The sequence below is a fragment of the Falco punctatus genome, assembly GCF_963210335.1.
Source record: "Falco punctatus genome assembly, chromosome: 2".
Classification (NCBI taxonomy): Eukaryota; Metazoa; Chordata; class Aves; order Falconiformes; family Falconidae; genus Falco; species Falco punctatus.
In genome coordinates this window covers 67,680,945-67,708,812 of record NC_137581.1, presented here as the reverse complement: position 1 = coordinate 67,708,812, position 27,868 = coordinate 67,680,945, and the positions used below count along the sequence as shown (strand labels likewise).

Sequence of the window (27,868 nt, the reverse complement as noted above, 5' to 3'; positions counted from 1 at the left end):
TGGGATTTTCGTCTTTTTTTTTTTTTTTTTTTTTTTTGTCCCCTTGGTGATGGGAATGAACAAAATAACCTACCTACTCATCTCCCTAACTAGACTCAGCCTCAGCCTCCCTCCCCTCCCCGTTCCCTCCCCCCCCCCCCCGGTTCTGACTTACATGTGTTTAGAGCAACGGCAAGAGGCTCCCAACTGGAGCCCTGGCAGAAGGTGCGTTTAAAGTGTGGATGATTTACTCCCCTACAATTCAGGTCCCGCGTGTGAGCCTCCAGCCCCGCGTCAGCTGGGCACTGCAGACAAACAGCGTTAAATATGCATAAGGAACAGTTCGCTTTCTTAAAGGAGAACTTACCCCACCGGAAAGTTCACAGCCCGACGGCAGGCACGGGAGGGGGGGTGCGGGGGTGGCCCTTGCGTCGGGACAGCCCTAACCCCTTCCCATGGTGTTCGCCCACACGCTCAGCAAACAGGGCTGGGGAGAACCCTTGTGCTCGGGACCGGGCGGAGAAGTGATGGCAAGTCGGTCACCGCCTCAGTGAGCTGCGTCTCAGCGGACCGGCGCCTTCACCCCGCAGCGCCGACCCCGTCCCCCCTTCCTCGGCCGGGATGGGCGAGGGGCAGAGCCGCGCTCCCGGGGCAGTCCGGCTCCGGTGGGTCCCCGCGGCAACCACCGACCGGCTGCCCGAAAACTTGCAGGGTCCTGAACAGGGGGAAAACGCGGGACTCGGGGAAGAAAAAAAAAGGCAAAAAAAAAAAGCAAAAAGCAAAAAAGCGGGGCGGGGCGGGGGGGGATTGACGAAACAATCAACCAGCAGAGGCCAGGCAGGCTGTGCAGATTGCCAGCGCAGCTTTTTGAAAAGGAAAAGTAACGCGGAGGAGGGACGGGAACCTGAGCGCGGCTTTCGCCCAGCTCCCCGCTTGGGAACCGGCCGGCGGCCCCCCCGCCCGGGGCAGCATATTTCCCCGGGAGGAGCACCGGCTCCGCTGGCCCTCGCTCGCCCTCTGCCTTGCCCCGGGGGCCGAGCCCCGCCGGCGCAGGGGTGCGGCCGGTCCCGGGCGGCCCCCGCGGGGAAGGGGTCCCCCGCCGTCCCCCGCCGTCCCCCGCCGTTCCCCGCCGCGGCGCCCGGGCGCTGCGGGGCTCGCCCTGTTGCTCCGGTGTGTCCCGCCGCACGTGGTTGCAAAGTCTGTAGCGCCACCTAACGGGGGGCGGGGGCCGCGCCGCGCCGCCGCGGGCAGGGCGCAACCGGGGGCAGCGGGGCCAGCGGGCCCTGCCCCGCCGCTCCGGCCCCGCGGGGCGCTGCACCCCCGCCCCGCTCCTCCCGGCACCCTTCCTCCTCCGAAACGCCGAGGCTGGGGGTGAAGGATTTATTTGCTCCCTTTTTTGACCCCTTTTTATTGGCGCCTTTATTTCGTTTCCTCCTTTTTCTTTATTTCTGCTTTTTTTTTTTCTTTCTTTTTTAAAGCACCCCCTGTCCCAGGCAAAACAGGTATCGACCTCAGGGCGCGCTGATTTCTTCCATGGCAGGTGCCAGGCTGCTGCCCTGACACCCTGCCGGCTCAGCGGCATCACCTGTGGGATGCAGAGGAGTGTGGGGGATGCCCTGGCCCTTGGGAGTGGGGCAGTGGGGCAAGGGGCTGGCGTGGGGATGGCTCTTGGGAGCGAGGAGGCTGGGCCAGAAGGGTTCTCTGCACCAAACCTGCCCAAAAGTTGCTTTGTAACTCAGCCGGAGGGGTCATCCTCCAGGAGCTTTTCCAGCCTCTGTGCTTTTATTTTTTATGTCATCATAGCTGTGAAAAGCTGGTAGAGCTTTTTATTTTGTTTTGTTTTCTTTTTTAGGAGGGGAATAAATCCCAGCAAAGCCAGACAGAGCTGAGGGTGGATGGGAGAATGCTCTCCCAGCCCAGCATGATCGACTCTTTCCCTTTTCTGGGAGGTCAGGGAGGGCCCCAGCCAGCTGCTGTGTCTTCAAAGTGAATAGGGCCCCCGTTTCTGCTGCTTCTTCAGTATCCCAGGAAGCTCTCTGTTCCCAAAACTTTTGAGCATATGCTAATTTTAAAGGTTAAATTATGACGCTGCCCTTTTGCCAGGGCACTGCAGCCATGCCTGGGTTGACAGCCAGACTGACACTCATTTTGGGAGGCACTCAACCTGGTCCCCCCAGTTTGTTTAAGGCACCGAGTTGCCCAGATTAGGAGCCTGCTCACCCCAGGCCTGTGGCATGGGCAGCAAAAGGAAACAGAGACTCTCCCGCACATGTCTGGGCTCTTGGAAGATCACAGCCAGTCTCCACTGGTGCCTGCTTCTTCAGCTCTTGCCCCTTCAAAGTACTCAAGTTAGAATGGCAGAATACAGGCATTTCTGCTGAACCAGGATAGAGGTTTGTCATTAGGTTTGAAGTTTACTTTCATTCTGCTTCTGAATTTCTGTTATGTCTTCAATTACACATACCAATTTCTCTGTGTTTATGTAGGTCTTCTGTACACGCATGTTGGCAGGGAGTCCCAAAGAAGCACAGAAAACTTTCTGTCCGTACCTCAAGTCATAAAACGGTAGTGTAGCCTTTGGCTAGCAACAACTGTATTTGCATCAGCCACTCAAACTGTATTTATTTTTCGGTCCGGGTTGTCTGGTGCTGTTGGATATGATTTCTGTGTGTGGCAAATCCTGTGTGACTCAGATGACCAGGTTACATTTGCCAAGGTGATTTTGGCAGATTAGGTACCTGAGTGCCACTGACATCCATTGACTCTGAACTTTACCACTTCCAAGGCATTTAAGGCCCAGCCCAAACAGAGGGTTTAGGCTACAGGCTCCTGGGTGAGGTCCTGACTTCCTCCAGACACCAACAGGGAGATAAAAAACTACATGAGAGTTACAAAGTCTAAATCATTTTTGTCATATGTGGCCCTTAGTCTTAAAGCCCATACTAAAATATTTAGGTTCTAACTCCCTCTTTATTTCATTGTAACATCTGAAACATCTTTGATGGGATCCACATGGCTTGGAAACAGGATTCATCCGTCATTCATCCTAGGTTGCCTACGCCTTCTGAACAGAAGGATGGTTAAACATGTCAAAAAATCTACACCTTGAAATTCAGCTCTGAAGTCCCCTGACAGCCAGAAGCAGACTTTTTAGGTGCTCTTTCCTGCTTTATCGTAGGGAGCAAAAATTTCCCATACATACACACCAGAAGGAATCTGAAGTGCAAGGTGACCAGGACTTTATCCTTTCTGATTGTGCTGCACCACAGGCCACTACAGTGACCAGACAATTAAGTGTCAGTAACAACCGTCTGATCAGTTCTCTGTTGTTTGGTCAAATTTTACCAGGTTTTGCATTTTCAGAGGTGAAAGTGTGATTCGTGATCCCCATCCCATGTAATCTTCTGACACCTTATGAGCACTAATAATTAAAAATAACACACATTTATTCCAGTATCAAAATAAGGCTTGTAAAAACTAAACTTTGCATGGCAAAAATGAAATAGAGTACTGATGCTGAGCTGGTTTTATAGACAAGAGATTGTAATGTGTGTTATTCACAGACAGGGATAGATTTTCATTCTTGAGTCTAGGAATGCTTATCTTGTTCAGTGATTGAGGAGGGATGGCAATTTCCATCTGTGCTGAAATAAGAATGCATTTTGGGGTGTATGGACAGTAGACAACCTCTGATAGTCAGGCTAGGATGTCTCAGAGTAGGCATGAAAACTCAGACACACTCCAGTTCATTAGCCATCTATGAAGAGTTAGGCTAGAGAGGTTTATGACTAGATCCAGTGAAGGATTTACATGTCTTGAAAATTAGTTGTCTCAGTACTTAAACTTCAAGTGCCTTGCCCCAAGACTGGCATCCCTGATGTTGCATTTGGCAGCAGGGCTCACTATACCGTGAGTGAAGAAGGTATGTACAGATGAATCTTTTGTGCCTTGTCCAAAGCCATACTGTCCAGCAAAGGACAGGAAGAGCAGAAAAGCCCAGGCTTGTGGTTACATTAGGAAATGCGAATTACTGGTTTTAACTGAGAGAATCTTTTAAACCAAGAGAGGAAAAGTTTTTCCTCCACTTTTATGTGAAGAGTGATGGAAGGACAGCTGCCTGATGTCTTTCAGATGGAGGATTCCCCATGCTTGTTCTTCAGTCACCCCACAAGAAGCATGAGTCCGGAAGGCTGGCAGATGGCACATTTTGCTGTCACAACTTCCAACTTGGGAAAGGTCTTCCTGAGATTGGTGAGGGAGACCTACTTTCATCTCTACAGTAGCAGATAATTCATTTGTTACTATAAGGTGGGACATAAAGATTGTTATTCACCCTAAAACACGACACCTATTTTCTTTTACTATATAATCTAGAGGACCTTGGGGTTTTCTTTATCATTCAAAGAAGTTAAGCTTTGGCTTTGAAATTACTCCAGTGTTGTCAGTTTTCTTACACTTGGAAGATGAGAACAGCTCCTTGAGCTAACTCAAGGCAATGCATTTCCCAGGTCAGTCCCAGGAGGGCCATAGGCAGCATCAGCTGCAGCAAGTCAACAGTACCTTTCGCTGTGCAACTCATGGCGATTAGACCATCCTATGCTTTTGATCCTGAACTTGCTGAAGTTGTGGTGGAAGGTTTCTGTTCCTCCAAAGTCCTTTTGCTGTGCCATTGGTGAACTATGTGACAGGTCCCTTTGTTTTTTTTGTCTGGGGGGTTAGTTCTCATTCAACTGAAAAAAACTCTGTCAGCACCAAAGGCTTCTCTCATCGTTCTTCCCTTTCTGGTGTAGAAAGACAAGGGACCAAACGCTTTAGGGTTTTTTCTAGTAAAACAAGGAGCACAAGAATTCCTTTGTACAAAATAGAAGCAGCTTCATCCACGTTAAGGTATGTAATTAAAATTGGAGTAGTTTTCAGAAGTGCCAGGGAATAAGCAGACTCAGTGGGTGCTCAGTCCCTCTGTAATTCATGATCCCTTCATGTAGATGCCAATGTTTTGACTTGGCTGACTATCTTTAATATTGGGTTTAAAACTTTTGGCCCATGTGTTCTGTTTCCTCAGGGCCCTCTAATCTTTAACTTTTACCATAGAAAAATCTTAATGTTTTCAAGGTTCTACCTTGCTAGCAATATGGTTTGAATCAGATACACTGCACAGAGACTATTTGATTTTAAAAAAGAACAACCTTCTGGTTTTATTTCTGCAGGTATGAATAAAAATCTGAGAGATCCTGTGTTTAGAGGCTGCCTTCACTTGATAGCAGACAGCATGAGCTCTGTGATATGGATCAGTGATACAACATGTTTTCCTTCATTAGAAACACAACCTAGACATTAAAAACAGCCTGCTGAAGAATCATATACATTTACTAATCATGTAATTTCACAATCAAGGGGTTACTATTGCCCCCCATCCCCCTTCCCCCCTCTCTGTGTCTGTCCCTGCCCTGTCCCGTCCCCGCCTTAGGACTGCTCATTTATGGAGAACATCTGATACCAATAAGTTTATGATACCTATTCCTAAAAGCAATGCCTGCATTTCCAATGCGGCTTTAGCAGTTGAGTTATCAGATTCAGCACTGACTGCAGATGGGGTTTATCTTCACCAGACACATACTGGTTAATGCGTAGGCCAAGTCTGGGCTGCCTCTGTATTCAGTGGAGAAAGACAGAGGGCGATTCATGCCAGCTAACTTAGGCATCTATTAAAGGGAGGGATGAGTCACCTTTGGAAGTTGCCTGCGTCGCTCAGTCGATTATAGCAGGAGGCCAGGCAGCTATCTTAGTTATAGTGTACCTGACCAGATGGCTGCAGTTAGGGTAGATGGATCCTGTCCTACCTCTCTACAGGCAGTGCAGACAGGAACTAGCTGTGTCCAGCGCTCTCTCAGGACTCAGAACTGGTCGAGATGAGCTGTTGTTACTGAGTGTGAATGTGTTTTGCCCATGACAAACAATATTTCTTGGGGCCTGGTTTATACCGCAGCCAGTGGTAAAATGCTCAGGAAAAGTGACCCCAGCCTACAGCTAGCTCATTTGATCAATCTGCTGTGATGTCTACTGAAATGCAGTTTTACTTTGGCACCTCTTTATTTGCCATCCAGGCTGTGCTGCTTCTTTGAGGTGTGAGATCTTCAAGTTTTTTGTCATGACAGGATGAGCTGGACCCTCCCTTTTGTTCCAGCATTTTCTACATAACCGTGTGAGTCTAGGAGCCAGGCGTTACAGCAAATACCAAGCAGCATTAGACTGCTTATAAAAAAACAAACCGAAGACCTTCAAACCCCAACCCAAAACCTGGCAGAAATGAATATAGGAATACCTTTTCATGTGGTTGTACCTCTTTAACCAGGGCTGGCATACACAGCTTGTATAGAGTTAGGTCTATACCATATTAAACTCAAACTTTTTTTCTCATTACCCAGTTAGTGACACCCCATGATCTGGGAGGTACGAAGACAAAAGAGCATCTATGCTGGGCTGTGGTAGAAGAGATGTACATACCCCCAAAGCCTTTTTTTGTGTTTTGCTCCAAGTTTTCATGGGTCAGTTGGAGCCACATGGTGGGGGGATCAATTACCTAGCTCGGGAGATCAGCAGCCTGAGACAGCCTGTAGCACTGGGCTGGAAACAAGCAACTTGCCAGAGCCACAGTGCAAGACCAGGGCTGGACAGGTGAGTCCCAAGAGTAGAACATGACACAGGGAATGGCTGATTAAGAGTGGCAGAAGCATAAGGATAACCAAGTACCAGTTTCTTCGGAAGAACATATCTCAGGGGAACCTGTCCCTTTTGTTAAAAATTTCACTCCAAGGACCTCTCTGGAGAAGCAGCAGAAGTGGATGGAGCCTGTGGACAGAGGATAATGTATCCACCTGCTCAGCTATAACAACTCCATATATATTATCCCAGTGAAGCCAATGGATAATTTCCTATGACCTCTTGCAAGAGGATGCCCAAGCCTTTAGCCCTGCAAGCAGACTTATCTTCAAGCTGGCAAACAGCAACACAGCATACACATGAGATGGTATTAAACAAATGCCCTAGGCCACTTTGTTTTCACTTTTGATGCTTGGCTGGCAGGCAAGTCGTGAGTGGGGATTGTTTTCTGTGTAGGACATAGCCAGCCTGAATATTTCAGATGGTAAAGTTCATCTGAGCAGTCAGACAAGACTGAGAAAAATGTTTTAAATTTTACATGAAGCTCCACGTTATTCCTCTTTCACCATTCAAGCTACTGAATATTGCTCAAACTTGAAATGAAAAGTTTTTTGCAAGATTTGGGTCTTTCTGTTTCAGTTCATGTTTGGCAAACTAGCAAAAGTTTAGAATTGAGAAGCAGCTAAAATATTTATCAAACACCCGAGACCCGCAGTCTTCTCTCATCACACAAATCTCACCTTTTATTCTCTTCCTTGGGTATTCAGCCACAGTTAGGCCCACCAGACTAGAATAGGCTTCTTGGATTAGCAAGACCTCCTCTTATCACAAACACATAGATTTGCTTTCAACGATGTGTCATGTTCAGTCTTACATACCGTTCAGTTCTTGGTGCTCACTCTCCCCCACAGCAAGACTGATGACTAACAGCTAGGAAGCATTTTCTGATTTTGCTGATTTCTTGTTGATAGCTTGTATCTTCTCATTCTCCTTCCCCCCACTCTCTGCAACTTAACCAGCCAAGTTATTCAGGCTTCTTCTGTTTCCTCTTGGTCAAGTTAGCTGTGTTTCTGCACAGTGCTTCCATCTGGAATCAAGCTTTCCTGCCTGTGGGTGCTCAGAGCTGCACACGAAATCCCATCACAAATCAGGTTTTGTGCTGAAGCATTAACACTTTCTGATCTCTGTCTCACTGGATTTTAGTTACCTGCTTTGAAGGCTGAGTCACAGTGTAGCATAGAGTCACCCTGGGTAGTGTGGCCAGGTATTTCTGCTCACTTACAAGCTTGGCGCAACCAGAGGAAATTGTACTATCAGTCCTAACTTTGCATTTACATTTTTTTTTTAAATCTTTACCTGTTTTCAGGGTCTTGATATGCTTTTCCTTGCATTAACAACACCTCTCAATGCTGCGTCATCAAAAATTTAAAAGTCTGTATCTATGTAATGATAATTCATGAAAACAGTAAACAAGATTGGTCCCAACACTTAGTCTGAAGACCTCTCCTAATTGCTTCTTTCCAAGCTTGTAATGCTCTTTTTTTCAGTAGTGCCTATATGCTATAAACCAGATCCTTATTATACATTCAGTTTTTCTGCAAAGCTCCAGCTAAAAAAATAACATCTTCTGTGCCACTGTGTCAAATGCTGTAGCAAAATGCAAATAGACAGTATCTAGGCTGTTCTCTCTGTGTAGGAAATCATCTTGTCCAAGAAAGCTTAGGAGGACTTTGGTGTGATCTTTCATGTCACATTTTAATCAATTCCCTGTTTAGCACCTGGTCTTTCTTTTAAAAGACATAAGCTAATGTACTAGTACCCCTCCTGAAGTCGTTATGCAACCAGACTTTTTTTTTTGCCTGTTACACAGATTCCCAAAACTTAGTCACTCAGACCTGTAGAAGCTCCAGGCCTCTTTCATGTTTTAATGCCCAAATTCTGCAGTCCATCCAGCTTTACTAATCAATTCCATGAGTTTACCAAACTTTGCCCTTTTGAAATGCAAAGCCTGATTAACAGACTCATTTATCTGTTCCATTTATTTAGGAAGTGTCAGTCCCTGGTCACTTGAGCCAAGGTAATTTTTTGCTGCAGTTGTCAGTTACCAAACCCAAGTCTCAACCAGCATCACTTTTTACTGGTTCTGTGAGAATTTTATTAAGGAATTTGCTGACTGCTACCACTAGAATTTTCTGTATTCTGTCACAATTAGTGGCATTTGCTCTTTGATCTGTATTTGAGAGGGCAAAAATTTCCCTGTGTGATACAAACACTATAGAACTTGTCTCTCTAATGGCATTACTGCTGACTTTACCCATAACCAGCACTTTCTAAGCACTTCTTTTTCCAGCTTTCCCCAAAGTGATTTTAACTGCAACAAATTCTGCTTTTCACGTTAGCCCTTCTGCACATCCTTCTTTGCAGTGTTTCGTATCATTAATGTGCAGTTATTTGCCACCACCTTCACCTTTATCTCTGCCTTTCTGAATAATGCATATGCTTTGAGACCACTGTTCCAGCCGTGATTGCTATTCTGTTGAGTTACCAGTGCATACCTGTCCTGCCTAGTACCCTGTCAGCTCAGTTCATGCTCTTCCCTTTTTTTGGTACATATATTGTTGTTAAATATTTCTGTACCCCATACCACAGCTTTGTTAAGACCTGCTCCTGACACTCACTGTATTGCCAACTTGGAAGCAGTTCTCATCACAGTTTGAACTTTCTTTTTTCTTATTCCCTGCCATTCTGATCACTGAAATTTCTTTATCCTTTGGCATACCCTCGTGTACCTAGGCTTTCTCCTCTGGTGTTCTACGGGCATGTGGAGATTATTCAAGTCTTTGACTCTGTACCCTTCATTTCTAAGTTCAAAGCTCTGCTTATCAGTTCTGCCAGACTTGCTTCCAGAAGGCTATTTCCACAGTTGCTCAGAGAGAGTCTGTCCTTCAAAAAGGGTCTTCTTTCAGTAAATACATCCCAACGGTCAAACACTGCCAGTCCTTCGGCTATCTGTTGATCTTCCTCAAAGCATTCTTTTTTTGGCCTATTTTTTATTTGCTATAGCATCAAGAAATGCTAGACCCTAGTGCTCTTTTAAATAAGAAGCAATACTAAAAAAGGAAAATTAAAAAAAATAATAATGGCATCTTCCCCAGATCTCCAGTAATACAGTTCTAAAAGCAAACTCCCACATGCAAGCAGCCGGCTCAGGGAGACAACTGAGATGCAACCAGAACCAGCAGTGAATATTCTGTTCCCCGCTTTCCCCTCCAAGATTTCTTGTATACGCAGAGAGTTTTGCCATTCTTGCTGTGTCAGTCAGAAGCATGAAAACAATTGCCTGTGGACAGAACAATATTAGGGGGGAAAAAAAATCTTTTTTCTGGTTTATTATTTTGTTCATCAAAACGGTTCCACTGAGGTGGCTCTGTTGGTATTATATTAGTGTAGCTTTGCTGGTAAGCCCTTTCACATGTAGTGAACAAGGTGTAATGGAATAGTAGAGAGCAGGGACGACACTGTCTGTTCTGATTTGAAGGGTGATTCTGTGGGGGTAGCTTTAGGACCACACCACTTTTGGGTAGAAATTAATGCAATGTGAGAAAGGGCATGAACAGACCCTGTAGAATTAAAAAAGGCTGCAGTGGATGCCCTCATGTATGTTCACAGAATGTTCTCAGGAGTCAATGTTTCTGAGCCGTGGGCTCAACACTAGCTCAGCAGCTACTTCTGGCAAACTAACATTTTGATCATGTTAAGCCATAAAAAACCTACCTAGAATATGAGTGACTTCATAACAATGGCAAATATGTAAGCAAAACCAGGCTTAAATGTAAGCGTATTTGAAGAAGTAAGGTAGTCACTTGACTTGGGCAGACAAAACGCATCCAAGGTTTTGTTCCCCTCTTCTTTCCTCCCTCCCTTCCTTCCTCCTTCCACACTTTCCTTTTCTCCCTCCCCTCCCCTCCCCTCCCCTCCCCTCCCCTCCCCTCCCCTCCCCTCCCCTCCCCTCCCCTCCCCTCCCCTCTCCTCTCCTCTCCTCTCCTCTCCTCTCCTCTCCTCTCCTCTCCTCTCCTCTCCTCTCCTCTCCTCTCCTCTCCTCTCCTCTCCTCTCCTCTCCTCTCCTCTCCTCTTCCTTACAAGGCTCATATTTCTGTGGAATGTGAGATGACGTGGCTGATCTAAACTCACAGTGAAATTTGATTGAATTAAGTGCAAAAATGTATTGGCACTACAAACAGCTTTGTATTGTAATGAATTCAGAACTGATGTGTGAATTAGGAAAAAAACATGGTATTTCTGGAACTGCCAGTTCATTTTTTTTAATGCAACTATTCTTGTTAGTTAAAATATCACTTATAGAGTCAAAACAATGTGATTTCGTAGATGATCAGCATCATAAGCACATACTATGAATATTGAATAAAGTTCTCTGAGGAAACAGCCCCCTTCATAAACGAATCTCTAGATTATTCCTCTAGATTTAACAGCGAATTAGATGAAAGAAAGTGCTGGCTACCTATTGAAAACAGAGAATTAGAAGTGTGTAGTTTCTACACCTGGTTCAGTTCCTGATTCACTTAGTGAACTTCAGGCAAGTGATTTCAACCCTTTGTCTCCTTTTCAGTATCTGTACAATCGGGAATATGTTAACATTTGTCTGTCCTCCTGGGCCCGCAGAGGGTTTCTTAAGAAATCCACAACACTCTGATGTAGGTGTATGTCGTGGATTAACCCCAGCTGGCAACTCAGCCCCACACAGCCGCTTGCTCACTGCCCCTCACGTGGAGGGATGGGGACAAGAGTCAGAAAGGAATGTAAAATCCAAGGGTTGAGATAAGAACAATTTAATAGGTAAAGCAAAAGCTGCACATGAAGCAAAGCAAGGAATTCATTCACCGCTTCCCATGGGCAGGCAGGTGTTCGGCCATCCCCAGGGAAGCCGGGCTCCATCGCATGTAACGGTTACTTGGGAAGACAAATGCCATAATGCCAAATGTCCCCGTCTTCCTTCTTCTTCCCCCAGCTTATATACTCAGCATGACGTCATATAGTATGGAATACCTCTTTGGACAGTTTGGGTCACCTGCCCTGGCTGTGTCCCCTCCCAATTTTCTGTGCCCCCCAGCCCTCTCGCTGGCAGGGCCCAAGAAACTGAAAAGTCCTTGATTTAGTATAAACATCACCCAGCAACAACTAAACACATCAGTGTGCTATCAACACTGTTCTCACACCAAATCCAAACCACAGCACTGCACCAGCTACTAAGAAGAAAATTAACTCCATCCCAGCTGAAACCAGGACAGTGTAAAGCACAGTTGTTGAATAACTATAATCAACATAGGAATGGACCTGGAAAGTCTTGAAAAAAGTTCACCATTAACCACGTTTCTGTCAACTACCTAATGTACTCAGCAACCACCCTGCATAAAGGTGTTTGAGGAGCATGTTTCAGCCAGGGTGTTGGCTCCCGGGGCTGCAGCTGGAGGGCTGCATGGTCAGCTAGGTGATGTGCTGGTCTTCTCCTGCCTACCTGAAGAGAAGCTCTGGGCAGCTTGTTTCCACCCCATTTCCCCCACTGCTTTCTGCTGCCCACCAGCTGTGTGGTTAGACAGAGTGAACAGCAAAATGTCAAAATGGAGGCTAAGACTTTCTTTAACTTAGAGTTAGACATGCCCCTGCAGCCTGATGGAGTCCATTTCCTAGGGGTGACTCTGAAAGTTTCCAGCTGCAGGGTTTCCCTCTTCAACATTTTCCCCTAGATGAAACATAAGCTCTTAATTATTTCTACCTTTAAAGGCCGAGAGGGAGAATCCTAGAAGAAAAAAGTTCCATCTAGTCATATTAAATACAAAGATACCACCTCTGGCTCAGCTTGTTCTCTAGCTGCTAATCACTAGAAGATAGGAGGGTGTATCGGAGAACCACGGCTGCATTTTTTGGCTCTGTATTTTTCCCTAAACATCTGCTATTAGTCACCATCAGAGGCAAGAGTCTAGAAGGATGTTGGTATGATCCAGTATGACCATTATTACATTTTGATATTATGTTCTGATAATTTGGCCTTACACGGCCTCAGGAAGCCAAGACATGGTAATGTCTGGGCAAAAGGGCATGGATCAAACATTGCTGTCAAAGCCCATTCCCTAATATTTTGGAATAAGCGCATAATAAAAATGATGAAGAATCCACCCTTCAGCTTGGCTGTTTGCAGCAAATATTGTAAGGGTATTAAACTAAACAATGTCTTGTACTCATCTGGCTCTCCAGATGTTTTCTATGACTCTTATTTTCTATCAATCAGTTAACCACGGTTTTTGCTTTCCTTAGCAACGTATTTCCAAATCACAATCAAAGAAACTAACGGCAAATAATGAGGGCTAGATTGTATTTGATTGCTGCTAGTTGCTCATGGGAAAGGAAACTGCAAGAAGCACTGCCAATCCTTCACACTGGCAGACCGTCCAGGAATGTTTCCAGCTCCCCTGACTGCCCCCCCAGTGCGGTCCATGCTAGAGGGGCTCTGCAGCACTCATGTCTGACAGGGAGACCCCACGGCTTGGGATGGAGGGACACATGTGACTGATTGCTATATGGGACAGGAGATATGGAATAATTTATTTCTCTTTCCACTCAGTCCTTTATTACAGCCTCCCCAACTTGCTCATAGACACAGCAGGCTGCAGTCATTTAGAGTTTAGCAGTGGGTGTTTTCAGCCTGGCTCCGTAAGGAAGCACAGCTCATATAATTGCAGTGTGTGCGTGTGCTTGTGCACATGGCTGTCTAATAACTTTTGTACCCATTGGCCAACTGTAGCTTGAACCTGGCAGAAAGGTAGAGGTTTCAGAGATAATCAGCTTCGTAAGTGAAAATAGAAAGCTGAAGATTTTTCTTACTGATGGAAAGGCTGCAGCCCACGCTTGGTTCTCATTTGACATGGAGAGAATCCACCTGGGAGAGAGACTGGATGTATGTGAAGGAAAGCTTCAGTCAGAGCTTATACCTTATTAGATATCAGGGAATCCACTCCGCAGCCTAGGCTTCTCTCCCCTATGGATTCTCCAGTGTCTGATAAGGGCAGAATTCACACCACAGCAAGAGTATAATTCATTTAAAATGCCAGTCAGCCAGCCATGAAACTCGAACTCCATTGGAAACTAGGCTTCCGGAATAATTCTGGTATTCATGGAAATACTTGTTCCCTCATACACTGCAAAGCTCCAGGAGGAATTATGGGTGTTTCTCCATTGCTTCCAGTCTCCAAGCTAGCTCTCTTGGAGCGATCTCTGCCCAGCAGTACAGTGGGTCTTTCTAGTGCCTGCTGCCTCTAGAGGTTTCAAGGGGGGAAAGTTATATTTCACTTCTTTCCTCAGAGCCAGGCTCATCAGGCATAACTTGTCTGAAGAACCCGATTCACAAAAGAGCTCCCCATTCCCTTTTAGGCACTGAAAAACCCCCAGAAGGCCAGCTTTCTCAATGGCTTCCTGGCCAGAAAGAATTGCTGGCTGCTGAGCACTTGTGGAAAAATGCTTTATTGAGAAGTGTAAATGAGAATGGAATCTTTCTGAAAATCTGGATCCAACCGGGGACTATCGGCACTTGAAAATTTGGCCCTCATTGCTTTTGAAATACTTAGCTCTTAAATGAGCAAAATCAGAAGTGACTTTTCAAAAGCCTCCTGCCTTCATTCCCCCTTATTCCCAGGTAGCACTGAAAATACTTGTGGTATTGATGTCAAGCATTATGCTCAAACCAGGAAAAAAAAGACAGAAAAGGACACATTTCAGTTGGCTGAATGCTCAGGTTTCCTCTAGATACTGTTTTAATAAGAGACTCATTAGGAAATTCCCCAATTATTTGTATTGTCTTCCCATGTTAAAAGACAGAATGTTATTTCTTAATTTCAATATTATTATTGAATAGGGATAGCTATTCCCCCTAGAACGAACAGATTATTCTGGTCCACTCGGGGATCAGCATTATTTCTGGCTGCTACATTTCCCTGGGAATGAATACTAATATCATGACAGGTATTTGACAGTGGTATTAAAAAAAAAAAAGAAAAAAAAGAAGAGAGACATATCAAGTCATTCGATTAGTGATAAAAAGGAAGCCAGAGATCAGCACATGGGGACACATGCAAGCTCTCTCGTCAGAGAGAATCCCATGTAAAATGGGACAATTCTGATGCCTGATCTTGGCAAATTTAAGTCAGTGCTGATTTGCCACCGATCTGAATGCGAGCAGGGCCCAGTGACAAAGAAAGCAAAATTTATTTCCCATGTAGCTATGCATTGTTGTTTGACTTCAATAGATGTTGCAAATACATGCTGGGAGTTAGACTCCGGCTCTGTTAAGTCAGGGTTGCAGGAGATTGCACTGAGATTGTAGGCAGGACAGATCAGATATTACACGAGCAAGAAGGAAATACAAACCTCATAGAATTAACATATATTGTCACATTCTATTAAGGTTTTCTGTAGGGCTAGATCAGATTAAGTGCATTGAATCCCAGTCATCTTACAGCATATGAAAATATTGTCATGGATAGAATTTTTCATTAGTGAATAAAATGCAGAATAATGAACAGTAGACAAAAAAGAGAGAAGATGTAAAGCCAATCAAAGGAAGGGCAGATGTTTAAAAAGTCTTTTGCTATTCAGGATTGTGATCCAACAAAAGCAATTATGTTTCTGCTTTCTCAATTTCAAAACAGCAGAAAAGAGCTTTGAGGTTTTTCCAGTGCTTATGGCCTATCTCCACACCGTTAACTGAACAGAAGGTAACATAATACCAAACATAGCCAAAGGCAACTGATTCCATGCAAAGCTTATAATTTGGGACATCCAGTGAGTTAAAGGGGATCGTAATCAAAGAGATATATATTTTTTTCAAAAATTGCCAAAGAAATCTATAAGAAGCCTAATTAAATTCTTTTATAAATCTGGGAGAGGAATCATAAAAGGAAAACTAAATCAGTGCCTACAGGTGGAAATTACACTTGGTAACTGCCCTCTGAACCCATGAAAACGATAATGTGTGGAATTTTGTGGAGATATGCCTGGCATGTGGCTGCAGAAAAGCAATGGCCTCTCTTGGCAAAGTACTGAATATTATTGTTGCCCCAAAATTTATTGTGCTATTTTTGAATGGATAAATATCAGAGATGTGATTATAAATACAGTCCACCACACTCCTCTCCCAATCACGCACCTAAACAAAAGTCAGTGAGGCTGAATATGGGAATATTCAGTGAATGCAACATATGTATGGCCCAAAATGTAATAGAATGGAGAGGAATGTCACAGAATAGAGGGGGAAAAGATTCAATGCCAGTCATTCTACATTGTGAGAGAAACACTTCCCTAATAATACACTATAGTCTTCCTGTATTACCTGATGCACAAGGCCTGATGTGAAGAGATGCTACTTGCTACTCAGAGTGCATGTGCTGTGGCGTAATAAAAATGGAGGTTACATTCTGCTCTTGGTAGTAGTCATACAACTTATTAACACTGTTGTTGGAATGGGTCTGCAGTCAGACAGAAGGATGCGCAGCCATAGAATAGGAAGCTGTTGAAGTTGGTGGAATTTTTGCCAGGGACTTCAGCGGGGTTCAGATTTTGCCCACACAGTTCGTCTTCTCTTTCTCTGACTCTTGTTCTCCTGTGCTATTCAGACAACACAGGATGCTTCCTCGTTGCTTGGCTCCCCCACAGAAGGAGCAGGAAGCATAAAGACTCATTTTTATAGGTAAGCAGGAAGAATTTCTTCAAGACACTATGAGATCAACCTGGGCATGATCCTGAACTGTCTTCTATGTGTGTAAAATGCAGTTTAGTCAGAATGTAGGTGCATACTGAGGGTCACACAAAAGATTCTGCCAGTCTTGATTAGGTGTCTCCCAGCATATATGTTGCTGGGTGGGACTTCCTTAGGTGCCCATACAGTCCTACTGTATATCTCCAGCTACTCCTACCCACACCAGCTCAGGTGAAAAGGAATGGAGCCTTCCTGCAGGGGCAGGAGCTGGGGCCTCTTTTCTCCTGCAGCAGAGAGTGCTATGGTACAGTGAAGGCTGGAACAGCGCCTGAGGGTTCAGGAGAACAAGGCTTTTGGTCCTGTCAGGTAAATAAAGAGGCAGAGGTACCAGGATGCAGCCTTCTGCCTCATTTTCCTGGGCTCTGTCTGAAGCAAAGCAGTGCTATTACTTTTTTTGTTTGTTTGGTCTGGTTTGGGGTTTTGATTTTTTTTTCTTTTTTTTTTTTTTTTTTTTTTTTTTCAACAGGAGGCAGAAAAAGCAACAGCCTGCTTGTCTTACATCTTGAATTGGCCCTGCTACAGAGCTACATAACTGAATCATTCCCATTTCCTTTCACAAGCTGCACCCTCCCTAACTCATACCCTGTTGGGTCCGAATCAGTGAGGTTTGCCCCAAACAGAACGTAGGACTGCTCTGGCTTTTGACAGCAATTGAGAGCCCCCCTGCTTCCTTTCTGGGACACATGGTGCTAACTAGAAGCTTTGAACATGAAGCTGTGTAGTTGCATTAGCTCAGGATCAGCTTACAGTAAAGCAGTTCCCCAGCTGGCTTGGAAAAAGGACAAAACAGGGTCACCTCTGTCTGCAAAAGACCATGTCAGCACAGTCTACTGTGGTCTTAGTTTCAGCATTCTCAGCCACTTCCTTTCAAAGGCGACAACTGCTGTCTACCTTTTGTGCAATTGCCTGAGAGCCAGAACACTATTGGAAATAAAAGCTTTCAGTTCTCTTTAACCTAAGGTATGGGTTTGAAGGTCTCTTAAGGAGATTTTCATTGAGAGAGAAGAGGTAGTAGGGGAGAGGACCACATCATACTTCACACTGAAGTGAGCCACAGTGCAGCTGAGAAGTCAGGAGTTGCAGAGCTAAATAGAGCAAAGGCGAGGCACTGCTTTTGCATTGCATGTAGACAGGTATAGACTGAAAACTAGGGTTCAGAGCTTCCCATTCTCAGTGGGAATACTCATTACCTGCACCACTCACAGCACTCCTTTCTACTCCCTCTGGCTCTATGAGCTGTGCCTTCTGGGCTGCACAGTGACCTAGCTAATAGAAAGAAAACAGAAGCACTCTCTCATCACTATTCCCACTCTCACCTAAATCCTTCTGATGAGACCCGCTTCTCTACATTACTGTAGAGTTTGCTGAGATAGGGCTGGAGTCCCACTTCTGGGGCACATATTCAACAGGCTATTAGCTAAAAGCAGTTATCACCACGAGCCCTGTCCTGAAGGAGAACAGAGATGAGCCACCTGTCTCCAAATATGCGACTAAGCTAAACACAGGGCAGCTCAGTTCAGAAGCTGTCATTCAAAAACACAGTTAACTGCAGCTCTAGTGGGAAGAAAAATTCTCGTCATTGGGATTTCCTGTTAGCTTTGGTGGCACACATCTTGTGCCCATTCTTAGGGTATGTTTCAATTGATGAGTATGGACAGACACATCCGTGTCATCTGTGATACAGGCCAAATGGATATATGGCATTCTGGTCCAGGCGATAAGGCTTGTTAGCTTAGGTCCACTGCTGTAGCTGTATGGGTACATGCAGCTGTGGGACTGGAGCTGGGTCACCATACATGACAGGAGCAGATGTGTGTCTCACTGTACTCATCTTCACATGGCTACTTTCTAAGTGCTAGCTTTCCTCAGTCAAATTTAAACTTTAACTTCCTGCATGTTGCCTATACCTTATCCCAAGCCTGTGACCTAACTCAAATTCACTCAGTGCTGTCTCTAAAGCCAGAATGCACACACTCTCTAGTTTGGATCTTCAAACTGCTGGGCCAGTGGAGAGGCAATCTGTGCGGATGCATTCGAGCTCTATCGAGGGCCAGCTGTTAGCACAAACAAAGTGAGAGCGGTGGCTTAGACTGACCTTTGCCTGGGTTATAATGGGCAATTATAATAGCCATTTAACTGGTGTTCTGCTTCCTTGAAAGCCAGGCTGTCTGATGACATGAAGTGAGAGGTTGGAGTATGCGTCAGGGAACCTGCTGCTCTTCCCAGGATCAGCAGTCATTCCCCCAGTTACCCAGTGACAGCAGTGTCCAAGTATGGCTCTCTGACACGTTTCACTGCTTCTCCTCCCCTCATAGCTGGAGCAGCCCTGGGGACCTGTTCTGCTTTCTCTCCCTTTGGGCAACAGAGCTGTATTCTGGGACACTGGCAAGGCACCTCTCGGTCTGTCCCATGCACAGTGTGGTACGCTGTCACATGCCGAATGTGCCAGTTGCACAGAAGGTCTGGCTGAGAGAAAGAAGTAAATACCTGAATGGTAGTGTTAAACGATACAAAGAAACAGCACGTCAAGGCTCCCCCTCAGCATGTCGTCACCACCTCATTGCTGAGATACGTTGTGTGGAATCTGCCCCTGCTTCACTCCAGGGAAACGTGCACCCCACTTCCCTGCCAGCCTGCCTGACTGCATGCCGAGAAGGGGACATGCTCCTACTGTCAAGTGGCAGTGTAACAAGCAGCACAAGCTGAGAAGTGGTTTTAAAAGCCATCCTTTACTACCTTTCAGCTAATAGTTTGGTGCTTTTGAGTGCAGATACCTGCCAGGGTACGTGCTGTTTTGATCACAGCGCCAGGAGGGTCCAAAGCTCATCAGGACAAATCCATAGGCAAACATCCAGTGTACACAGAGCTTTAGGTGTCTTGCTCAGCACTATGAATTTTGATTCAAGAGCTAAGCATTCTATGTATCACATAGTTGGCATGACAGCACTGAGGGCTACTATTAGACAAGCTCTTCTAACTTCTGCTGATCGGGGTTAAGATATGGACGCACTCAGCCATGTCCAGAAGTTTGCCTCTTTGCCCCCTTTCCCCAGAGGTTACTGCCCGATCAGTATTGCAATTTAACTCTTTGTCTGATTGCTCCTTGACAGTGACTTCCATAAAGTGATGCAGGTTAAAAGAGAGTGCCTTTGGAGCTGGTTTCATCTGCACAGCTTCTTGGAGTATCCCAGCCAATTTGTAAAAGGAGCACTGGGTGCAGTTCAGAGGGACGTGAAGAGCTGCAAGGGAGCCCATTGTAGCTTTCTGTTTCTGGGATTCATGCCACTTTAATCGATGAGCTATTGCCCCCATGAGGGTCTTGGAAAGGAAGAGGGAAAATGCAGAAATACCTCAATTGCACCCCTACTCTGCCCCCACTAGGCTCCTCTAAGCGGGTTCTGTGGGAACAGATGGCATAGGAATTGGCTCTGTCAGCTCTGTACAAGCTAGGAACTCCCTCGTGCCAAGGGAATCCTCGAATGGGGAGATTCGGCAGCTCTCCAGCTCTTCTGAAGTTGGTCAAAATGATTTAAGAATCTGTCCCGTTGCAGCCTCATTTCCTCTGTAAATCAGCTCAAATACAGGGGACGATGGAGTGGTGAGAAGATAGAGAATAAAATTTCAAAGAAGATCAAAATATGCCATTTTAGCTTTTGTATGTATAAACATGCATAATATGACATTTTGTTTAGACAGTTATTTAAAAAGAAACTTACAATCTTGTTAATTAAAATGAATGCAAAGGAATAGGCTATAAATATGAACACAGGAAGGTAGGAGTTGACAGCACACAGCCTTCCAGACAATCTTTTTTCAGTTGTTATGGAGTATAATAAAATTTTGTTTTCCTTTGCAATTTTTCCATAATGTTTATGTTTGTTTTAGGTAACAGATTAACTGTAGGTGACATTTTTTTTTTTCATATATCATGTCATGTGTCAGAAGCCTCATTTTACAGCTAGCATGGGAACAGTGAGTGAAATTATAGGAGGAAAAAGAAAGAGAGAGCGAGATGGCCATGTGGGAGACCATACCTGAACTGTGGATGTGGTACTGTCTACACTTACACTGCCGCTGCTATTAAAACATTGCTGGCATCGAGTCTCATTACCTTACCTTACCTCTGCTGTTTCCCCACTGCCTGCTTTGCTTTGCCTCTGCTGTCTGCCCACCTAACTCGTGAAATGCTAAACGAGTTTTGATATTTACCTGTTTATGATTAAATTGCAAAATGATCTGCTTAGTTCTGTTCTAAATTAAGGTCTGCATTAAATGTCATAGCATTTATCTTTCATAAAACGAGACAGCAAGGACACTAATTTCCCAGGTACTCAATCACTGCCCTGTGCCACTGGAGAGTGGCTCGGGGAGGAGCATGCCCGCCGTTCACAGCTCGCTGACAGCGCCGAGGCAGAATCATAAATGTCGATTAATCATTAAAAGCTGTTACCAGCCTGTATTGAACCGCTCTGGCGCAAAATGTTAATCAGCCCCACATCGATACCATAAATTCCTGCAAATTGGAGCGGTCGATAGCGCTGAGGCCTGGCGGATCGATGGGAGGGCGCAAGGCCTCTCCGCTGGGCCCCGCCAACATGGCCGCCGGGCGGCCACCACGCCCCTCCCGGCAGGCCCCACGCCCCGCTGTTGCCACGGTGATGGCATGTCGCCCCCGGCCAGGCCTGCTGGGGCTGAGGCAGGGGCCGATGCATCACTGGCTTTGATGGGTCTGTCAATAACACTTAGCAGGGGACGGGGCCCTCCCCAGCGCATTGGGGCGATTTAATCACTCGAGGCACTGTGTGCCGCTGCATATGTGCGGGGCTAAGCAGGGCCAGGGGTAGCTGCTGCCCAGGGATGGGACGGGGCAGCCGGCGCCGTGTGCCATTAACCCGGCTGCTGCTGCGGGAGGAGTCACCCGGTGCTCCGCGGGTTAGGAAACTGTTCTCTGCCGAGCTGTAATATGTCACTCATGAACGGCTGCGGAGTTGTTCATTAAACCCCCTGAGCCCCAGGACAGTGTTTTGCTGCCGTCTCTGGTGTGCTGCTGCTGGGCACCCATAAAATGGCACCGCTGTGCCTGGGGCGCGTGGAGGTGTGGGGAGAGGGGAAGGTCGCTTCTGCTTTGGCACCAGCCTCATGCTTTTTCCCACGTAACTGTCACCGCTGAGAAAGCATGAGCAGTGTGAGCCAGTTGCCCTTGCAAACGAGACGCTTTCAGCCTTTCGCAAATCACCCTATATGTTTGGGTACTGGTTGCAGTGAGGCCTCAGGTTACGTCCTTGCCACCCTAATCCCCGGGGGCATGGTGCCGTCCCGCCTTCCCACCCAGATGTGCAGACCAGACTGGGATGAGTGGAAGAGCCTGCGGCAGAGAAGCGAGCGCAGCGGGAAGGACCGTGTCCCGAGCAGGAAGAAGGACTCGGTCCGCCGAGGCCACCCCTGCAGTGCACCTGCTGCCTTCTGCTGCTGCTTCCCCCAGGAGGGCAGAGATCCCTGCCTCCCATCCGCAAGGCTGCTGAAGCCTCAGCTGAGCCCAATCCATTTATCTCCTGTTACTGTTATTAAATCTGACCTGCAGTGGGGGAAAAATAGTATTTTTAGGATTGCAGGATATTAAGAAAGCCTCTTTAGAGATGAAAGAAATGCCAGGTACCGTTACTCTAGGGAAGGATTGTGTTTCACTAGTTTCATTGTCATTTAACGTAGAACATAAAGGTTAATACTGAATAAAATAATACCCATGTTGATTATTTTAATAGTCTCAAAGTATAACTTTTTCCCTGGACTGCAGTTATCTAATCCATGTGCTGTACATGCACCGGCAGTATTTTGTACTTCTTCACGGCGCTGATATGATGGTTCCATTAACCATTATGATGGTTCAGTGCTGAGAAGCTATTGTGTGTATCTCTAACACAATCGCTCCATACTCTATGGGAAATGGAAAATACATGGATCCACAGACATGCTAATTCCCAAGATTTGTACATTTTTAAAGATTAATAAAAAAGTCCATCTTATTATTATCTGAGTCATAGGAAACATCAAAATAAATTAGGAATCCTACTGCAAAGAAATCCCCTATTCAACACATTGAGACAGGATGATGTTATGAGTGTTCAGACAAAGGTAATACAGTGCCTCTATTTAATTGCCCTGACACCTTGCTCAGTTCCTCCAGCTATACTCTGAGAACTAAAAAAAACCCCTCTCATTGTTATTAATTGTATTCCTTTTTAAATGTAATGTCATATCGCTGCAGGCTGAGCTAATGAAACATACCCATATTACTAAAATAGGCATATTTCTTTTTTGTACAACACATTCTATCAAAACTGTCTGCTAAAGACATTGTGTTAAAGACCTTTCATAGAGCAATATAAAGAATATCTCAGCTACTCCAACATTTCTATTACATGATTATTAAAATGCCCAGGAGGACTAAACAATATAGTGTGGATCCAGTTATCATATAAGACTTTAGAAATATTGTTAATTCCTGCCACTGATTTATGTTAATACTAATGCTAGATTACATGCTATGGCTACTAAACAGCCACTGCATACCAATTCACACAAAGACAGTCTCACTCCTCTCTATGGGAGCTGTACTCTTCTGTTATAATGAGAATCTGAATTATTTATCTCTCTTTATCCTACAGTAGTTCACTTGACCACAATCACTTTTTCCCCCCCATTTCTACCGTACATCAATGCATGTAAACATGACACAATAACAACAGCTATCTTTACCTATTTCAGCCAGTTTAAGTCATATGAGATCAGTCAGAGGATGGAAGCAAAAGTATTGCACAGTACTGAGCAGGAGGTGGGTATGAGGTTGCCTAAATGCTAAAATGACAGCCCTGCCCCAAGATGTCTTCAGTACATTTAAGTACAGGTCCAGTGTAAATCACGAACTGAGCAATACAGAAGCCTCCCTTGCTGATGGTTTCTGCTGATGGCAGCTTATCTCAGGTGCCCGCTGCTTTTTGTAGCTCTAGCTGGGTGCAAACAGCTCCTCCACAGCATGTGCACAGACTCCACTATCTCTGAATGGGACTCCAGGCAAAACCAGCGGTGTGGGTAGGATCAACTGCTGGTCCATTTTGGGTGTTCGTGTAAGAAAGCAGTGTACAGTTCCATCCTCTTCCTAATCGAGAGCAGGGATGCGGCCAAAGCTCTTCTATTTGAGAGGTGAGTACTGCATCCACGATGTTACAGAGCAGCCTGTGGCACGTCTGTGAAACTATTTTTAACTGTCTATAACACCTGTTCTGCAGTCATTAGTGCTGGGTTTATACATCGTTTGTAAGAATGCATTTTGCCCCCTTCACACATGGCACATATACATTTTAATTGAATTCCCTGTCTGATTATTTGTATGCTGCAGCCTCACCGCCTGCTGTCTCACTTTGCACTTTGGCTGGCCTTGGCTTATGGGGAGGGTAGGAACGCAGCCCTGCTGAAGTAGCTCTGATGATCCTTCTGAAGAAGGTTGGTTGTCCTCTTTTCACAATAAAGAAACTCACACTACATCTAGGACACTAATTCAGCAGTAGGATACAAAGTGTATCTCACTGTTGCTTCCATGCCTTTTGCAAGCAGCAGTGAAAAGGAGGATGCTGTTGGTCACGGCAGCTGTCCTACAGGTATAAATGTGGAGGCATGCAGGTTCCCACTGCGTACGGCTCTGTGACCTAGACTCCAAGCAGAGTTAGAAATTGCAACTGCACGTGTTGCTTGCCATAAGAAGTTGCAGACTGCCATTTTACCTGGTGGCAGCACAGGTATGGACCTGATCCAGGCTGCTAAGGACCTGTGATAGCAACAGAGGAGCATGCTGTAAATGAAGGATGATCAGCTATGGAAAGAAGAAAGATAGCATTTGTGGAAATCTGAGCCACATCTTGGCTGGTGAGCAAGGTGACTATCATGATTCTCAGGAAATGCTCAGGAAAGGATTGTAGAGGTTTTTTGGAAACTGACAACCCAAATTACATTTGCTAGACAATTTGAAGATGAAAAACAGAAAGACTGCTCGCAAAGTGCCATGTGCCATTTGGAAGATTCTTGTGTGGTGCTGCCTGTAGGTACTAGGTGCACAAAGCTTGGACTCTGTCAGGGCTGTTAGAGGATTATATTACCATTTTTTGTATTCTTGACCTCTCAGTTACCTATCAGTTGGAAGGCATATGTTTCCACTGTGCTTTTAGCTGTTGCTGTTCACTGTTTTGTTTCACTGCCATTGCTACCAGCTGATAGGACATACCATGCCAAGTTTTTCCACAGCCCTTGCTTGTCCAAGGCTCTGCAGGTAACTCAGTTTGTCCTGGCAACTAAACCTATCAAGGTCAACAGAACCATTATGCTATCCACTATTCACCTTACCTTAGTGATCCTTCACTGCCAGTTTCAGCTACCATCTAGAGCACTTCAGTTTTCACCAGAAAAAAACCTGTGGAGTGGAAATAGAAATGTGGGGTTTTTTTTTCCATCCGCCCACCCCCTTTTTTTTACGAGCAATGTGGTGAACTTTCTCTGTCAGGCTTGAGACCACATTCTGTACAATGCCAGCAAGGCCAAGGGGGAATAGATGGGAGAAGTTTGGAGGAGGAGGCTGAAGTGGAGTCAAACACTGTGAAAACGCAGTCATTTACCCATCAGATCCAACCGAGCCAAATTGTAATGGATGTTCTTCCCACCTGTTCCGTGCAGAGGCCCTGACCACAGCTGGAGATGCTGAGGTGCTATATGCTTGTTGCTTTGGAAGTCGCAAACCCTCATTATATGCAAGTCTTGATCCCAGTGTCTACTCTCTTCGGCTTGTCCTTGCCCTTGCTGGCTCCTGCTCACCTACACCTGCAACAAGCAGACGCCACTATGCGATTATCCTAGAAAGGCAATGGGAGAAGAAATCCTGAAAATGGAAAAGTGCAGGGCTTTGTTGTGAGAAGTGACCAGTGAAAAAAAGAGAAAGGGAAGGAGAAGGGGAAGGGGAAGGGGAAGGGGAAGGGAAGGGAAGGGAAGGGAAGGGAAGGGAAGGGAAGGGAAGGGAAGGGAAGGGAAGGGAAGGGAAGGGAAGGGAAGGGAAGGGAAGGGAAGGGAAGGGAAGGGAAGGGAAGGGAAGGGAAGGGAAAGCCTGGCAAGAATCCCTTTAAAGGGGTTGATTAGGCAGAATCATTTGTAAGTAAATGTGACTATGTGGGGTTTTGAAACCACAGGGGTTGGGTATGTGTGTGTTATTAAAAGCCAGGGTCATTGTGAGGACTTGAATCTCAACAGGAACTTTTGTGCTGAGCTCTGAAATGCTTCCTTCACTGGAAAGAAGAGATGTGCTTGGGGCCTTTGCTGCTGAACAACAGGAGAGAGAACCTTAGAGTTCAGCTGTGGAATCTGAAGCTGGAGACACTGTTGGACTCTGCTGCTCACCTGCACTAGCTCCATCTTCACTTCTCCCTGCATCTGGTTTGCTTTGCACACATCTGCTTGGCAAGCTAGGGATGTCTGCTGGCTGATGACATGCAGACTCCTGAGGCTGGAGGGGAGGGGAGCCGGACAGCCCTGACAGGGGTGAGGAAATGAGCAAGGAGGGAGAAGCAGAAATGGCCCAGAAACAATGTGGATGCCCCAGGGCCTGTGTGCATGGGGGGACCTTGGAAGTGGTGCTGCCCATGTACTCTCACAACCTCTGGTCTAAAGAGGCAATCACATTGAATGGTGTGACACTAACCCATCACACCTGGCCCACAAAACCTCTCTTTCACTCAACCAAGGAAGCCCTGCACTAGTCAGTGATGTTATTGATATGGTGCCTCATGGTGAACATTCTGAGTTCCAATTAATTGTTATAATTAGTCAAGTTCAGTAAAATACCCCAAAGATAGTCTTTTAATTCAGGAAAACAGAAGGTCATATTTTATGTGGTATAAATTAGACAAACTCCAAACCCTTCAATGTTGCTGTATTAATTTCTATTATCTGACATACTGGTTTTGGTTACACTGGTTACAATATCAAATCATGTTTCTTTAGAGGAGCAGTAGTCTAAAGACAGACTTCAACCTTCATTAAGGTCTAAACCTAGACTAATTCTACTGAGTTTGAAGGAGTTACACCAGATTTACCGTGTAAGAAACGAGGTCAGAATCACATTGTAAAGCATTTAGCATCTATCAGAGTTGATGAGGGCTTACCTTGTAATATTTGGTAACACTGGTATTTTAGTCAGATAGGGAAATGCACTCTCAGAGTCCAATTTAACAAAGTCTAATTTCAAAAACTGAAGCCCAGTTCTCCTAATCTGAGTGACTTTAGATACACATGGGAATATCAAAACATGATTGCCCTGAAACTCAATCTTCTTCTTTTTAATTAAAGAAAGAATCCTATCTTAGTCACCTGAGAATCTGAAAGATACTCTAAGTCTTTGACACTCAGAGCAACTTTTAACAGATAAATTATGAAGGCAAGAGACAAAAGCTACCATCGATAGTAAAAGTAAATTTAAAATAAAACCAAAGATGCTCTAATAATAATAATAAAAAAGAGCTAATCAATCCTGATCTACAAATCCTTCCTTCAAGCCAAAAGTAAACCTCCTGCAGGAATTAATTTAAGTTATAAAAAGTCACGACTAGATCTTCAACTAACATAAATCAACAGAGCTCCACTGATTTCAATGGAGCTCTACTAAAATAGGTTAGATGAGAATCTGACCCTCAACTGCTTTGTAATTGTGTTCCCTAATTAACAAACAAAATACAATTTTTAAATTAACATAGAATCATAGAATAGAATCACAGAATGGTTTGGATTGGGAGGGACCTTTAAAGATCATCTATTCCAACCCCCTGCAATGATCAGGGACACCTTCCACTAGATCAGGTTGCTCAGAGCCCTGTCCAGCCTGGCCTTGAATTTTTCCAGGGATGGGGCATCTCCACCTCTCTGGGCAACTTGTTCCTGTATCTCACCACCCTCATAATGAAAAATATCTTCCTTATTTCTAGCCTGAATCTACCCTCCTTGAGATTAAAGCCATTACCCTTTGTCCTGTCGCTACAGGCCCTATTAAAAAGTCTGTCACAATCTTTCGTATAAGCCCCCTTTAAGTACTGAAAGGCTGCAATAAGGTCTCCCCAGAGCCTTGTCTTTCCCAGGCTGAACAACGCCAGCTCTCAGGCTTTCTCTGTAGGAGAGGTGTTCCATCCCTCAGATCGTCTTTGTGGCCCTCCTCTGGACCCACTCCAACAGGTCCATGTCTCTCCCATGCCGAGGACCCCAGAGCTGGATGCAGCACTGCAGGTGGGGTCTCACCCGACCAGAGCAGAGGGGCAGAATCACCTCCCTCGGCCTGCTGGCCGCGCTGCTTTTGATGCAGCCCAGTATATGGTTGGCTTT

At 45.4% G+C, this 27,868-nt stretch overlaps 1 protein-coding gene across 4 annotated transcripts in view; it reads right to left on the bottom strand.

The window, feature by feature from the left end:
- Positions 1-25,459, bottom strand: part of LOC308059708 (uncharacterized protein) — a 39,549-nt gene extending 14,090 nt beyond the window's left edge. For 3 of the 4 annotated variants that reach the window (XM_080377470.1, XM_080377471.1, XM_080377473.1), the window contains exon 1: positions 155-25,459. In XM_080377470.1, coding sequence (XP_080233596.1) covers positions 542-1,561 — 1,020 coding nt within the window. In that variant the 5' untranslated portion in view covers positions 1,562-25,459 and the 3' untranslated portion in view covers positions 155-541. The remainder of the gene's footprint in view (positions 1-154) is intronic. The other variant, XM_080377472.1, reaches the window with a different exon arrangement.
- Positions 25,460-27,868: the final 2,409 nt, after the last annotated feature.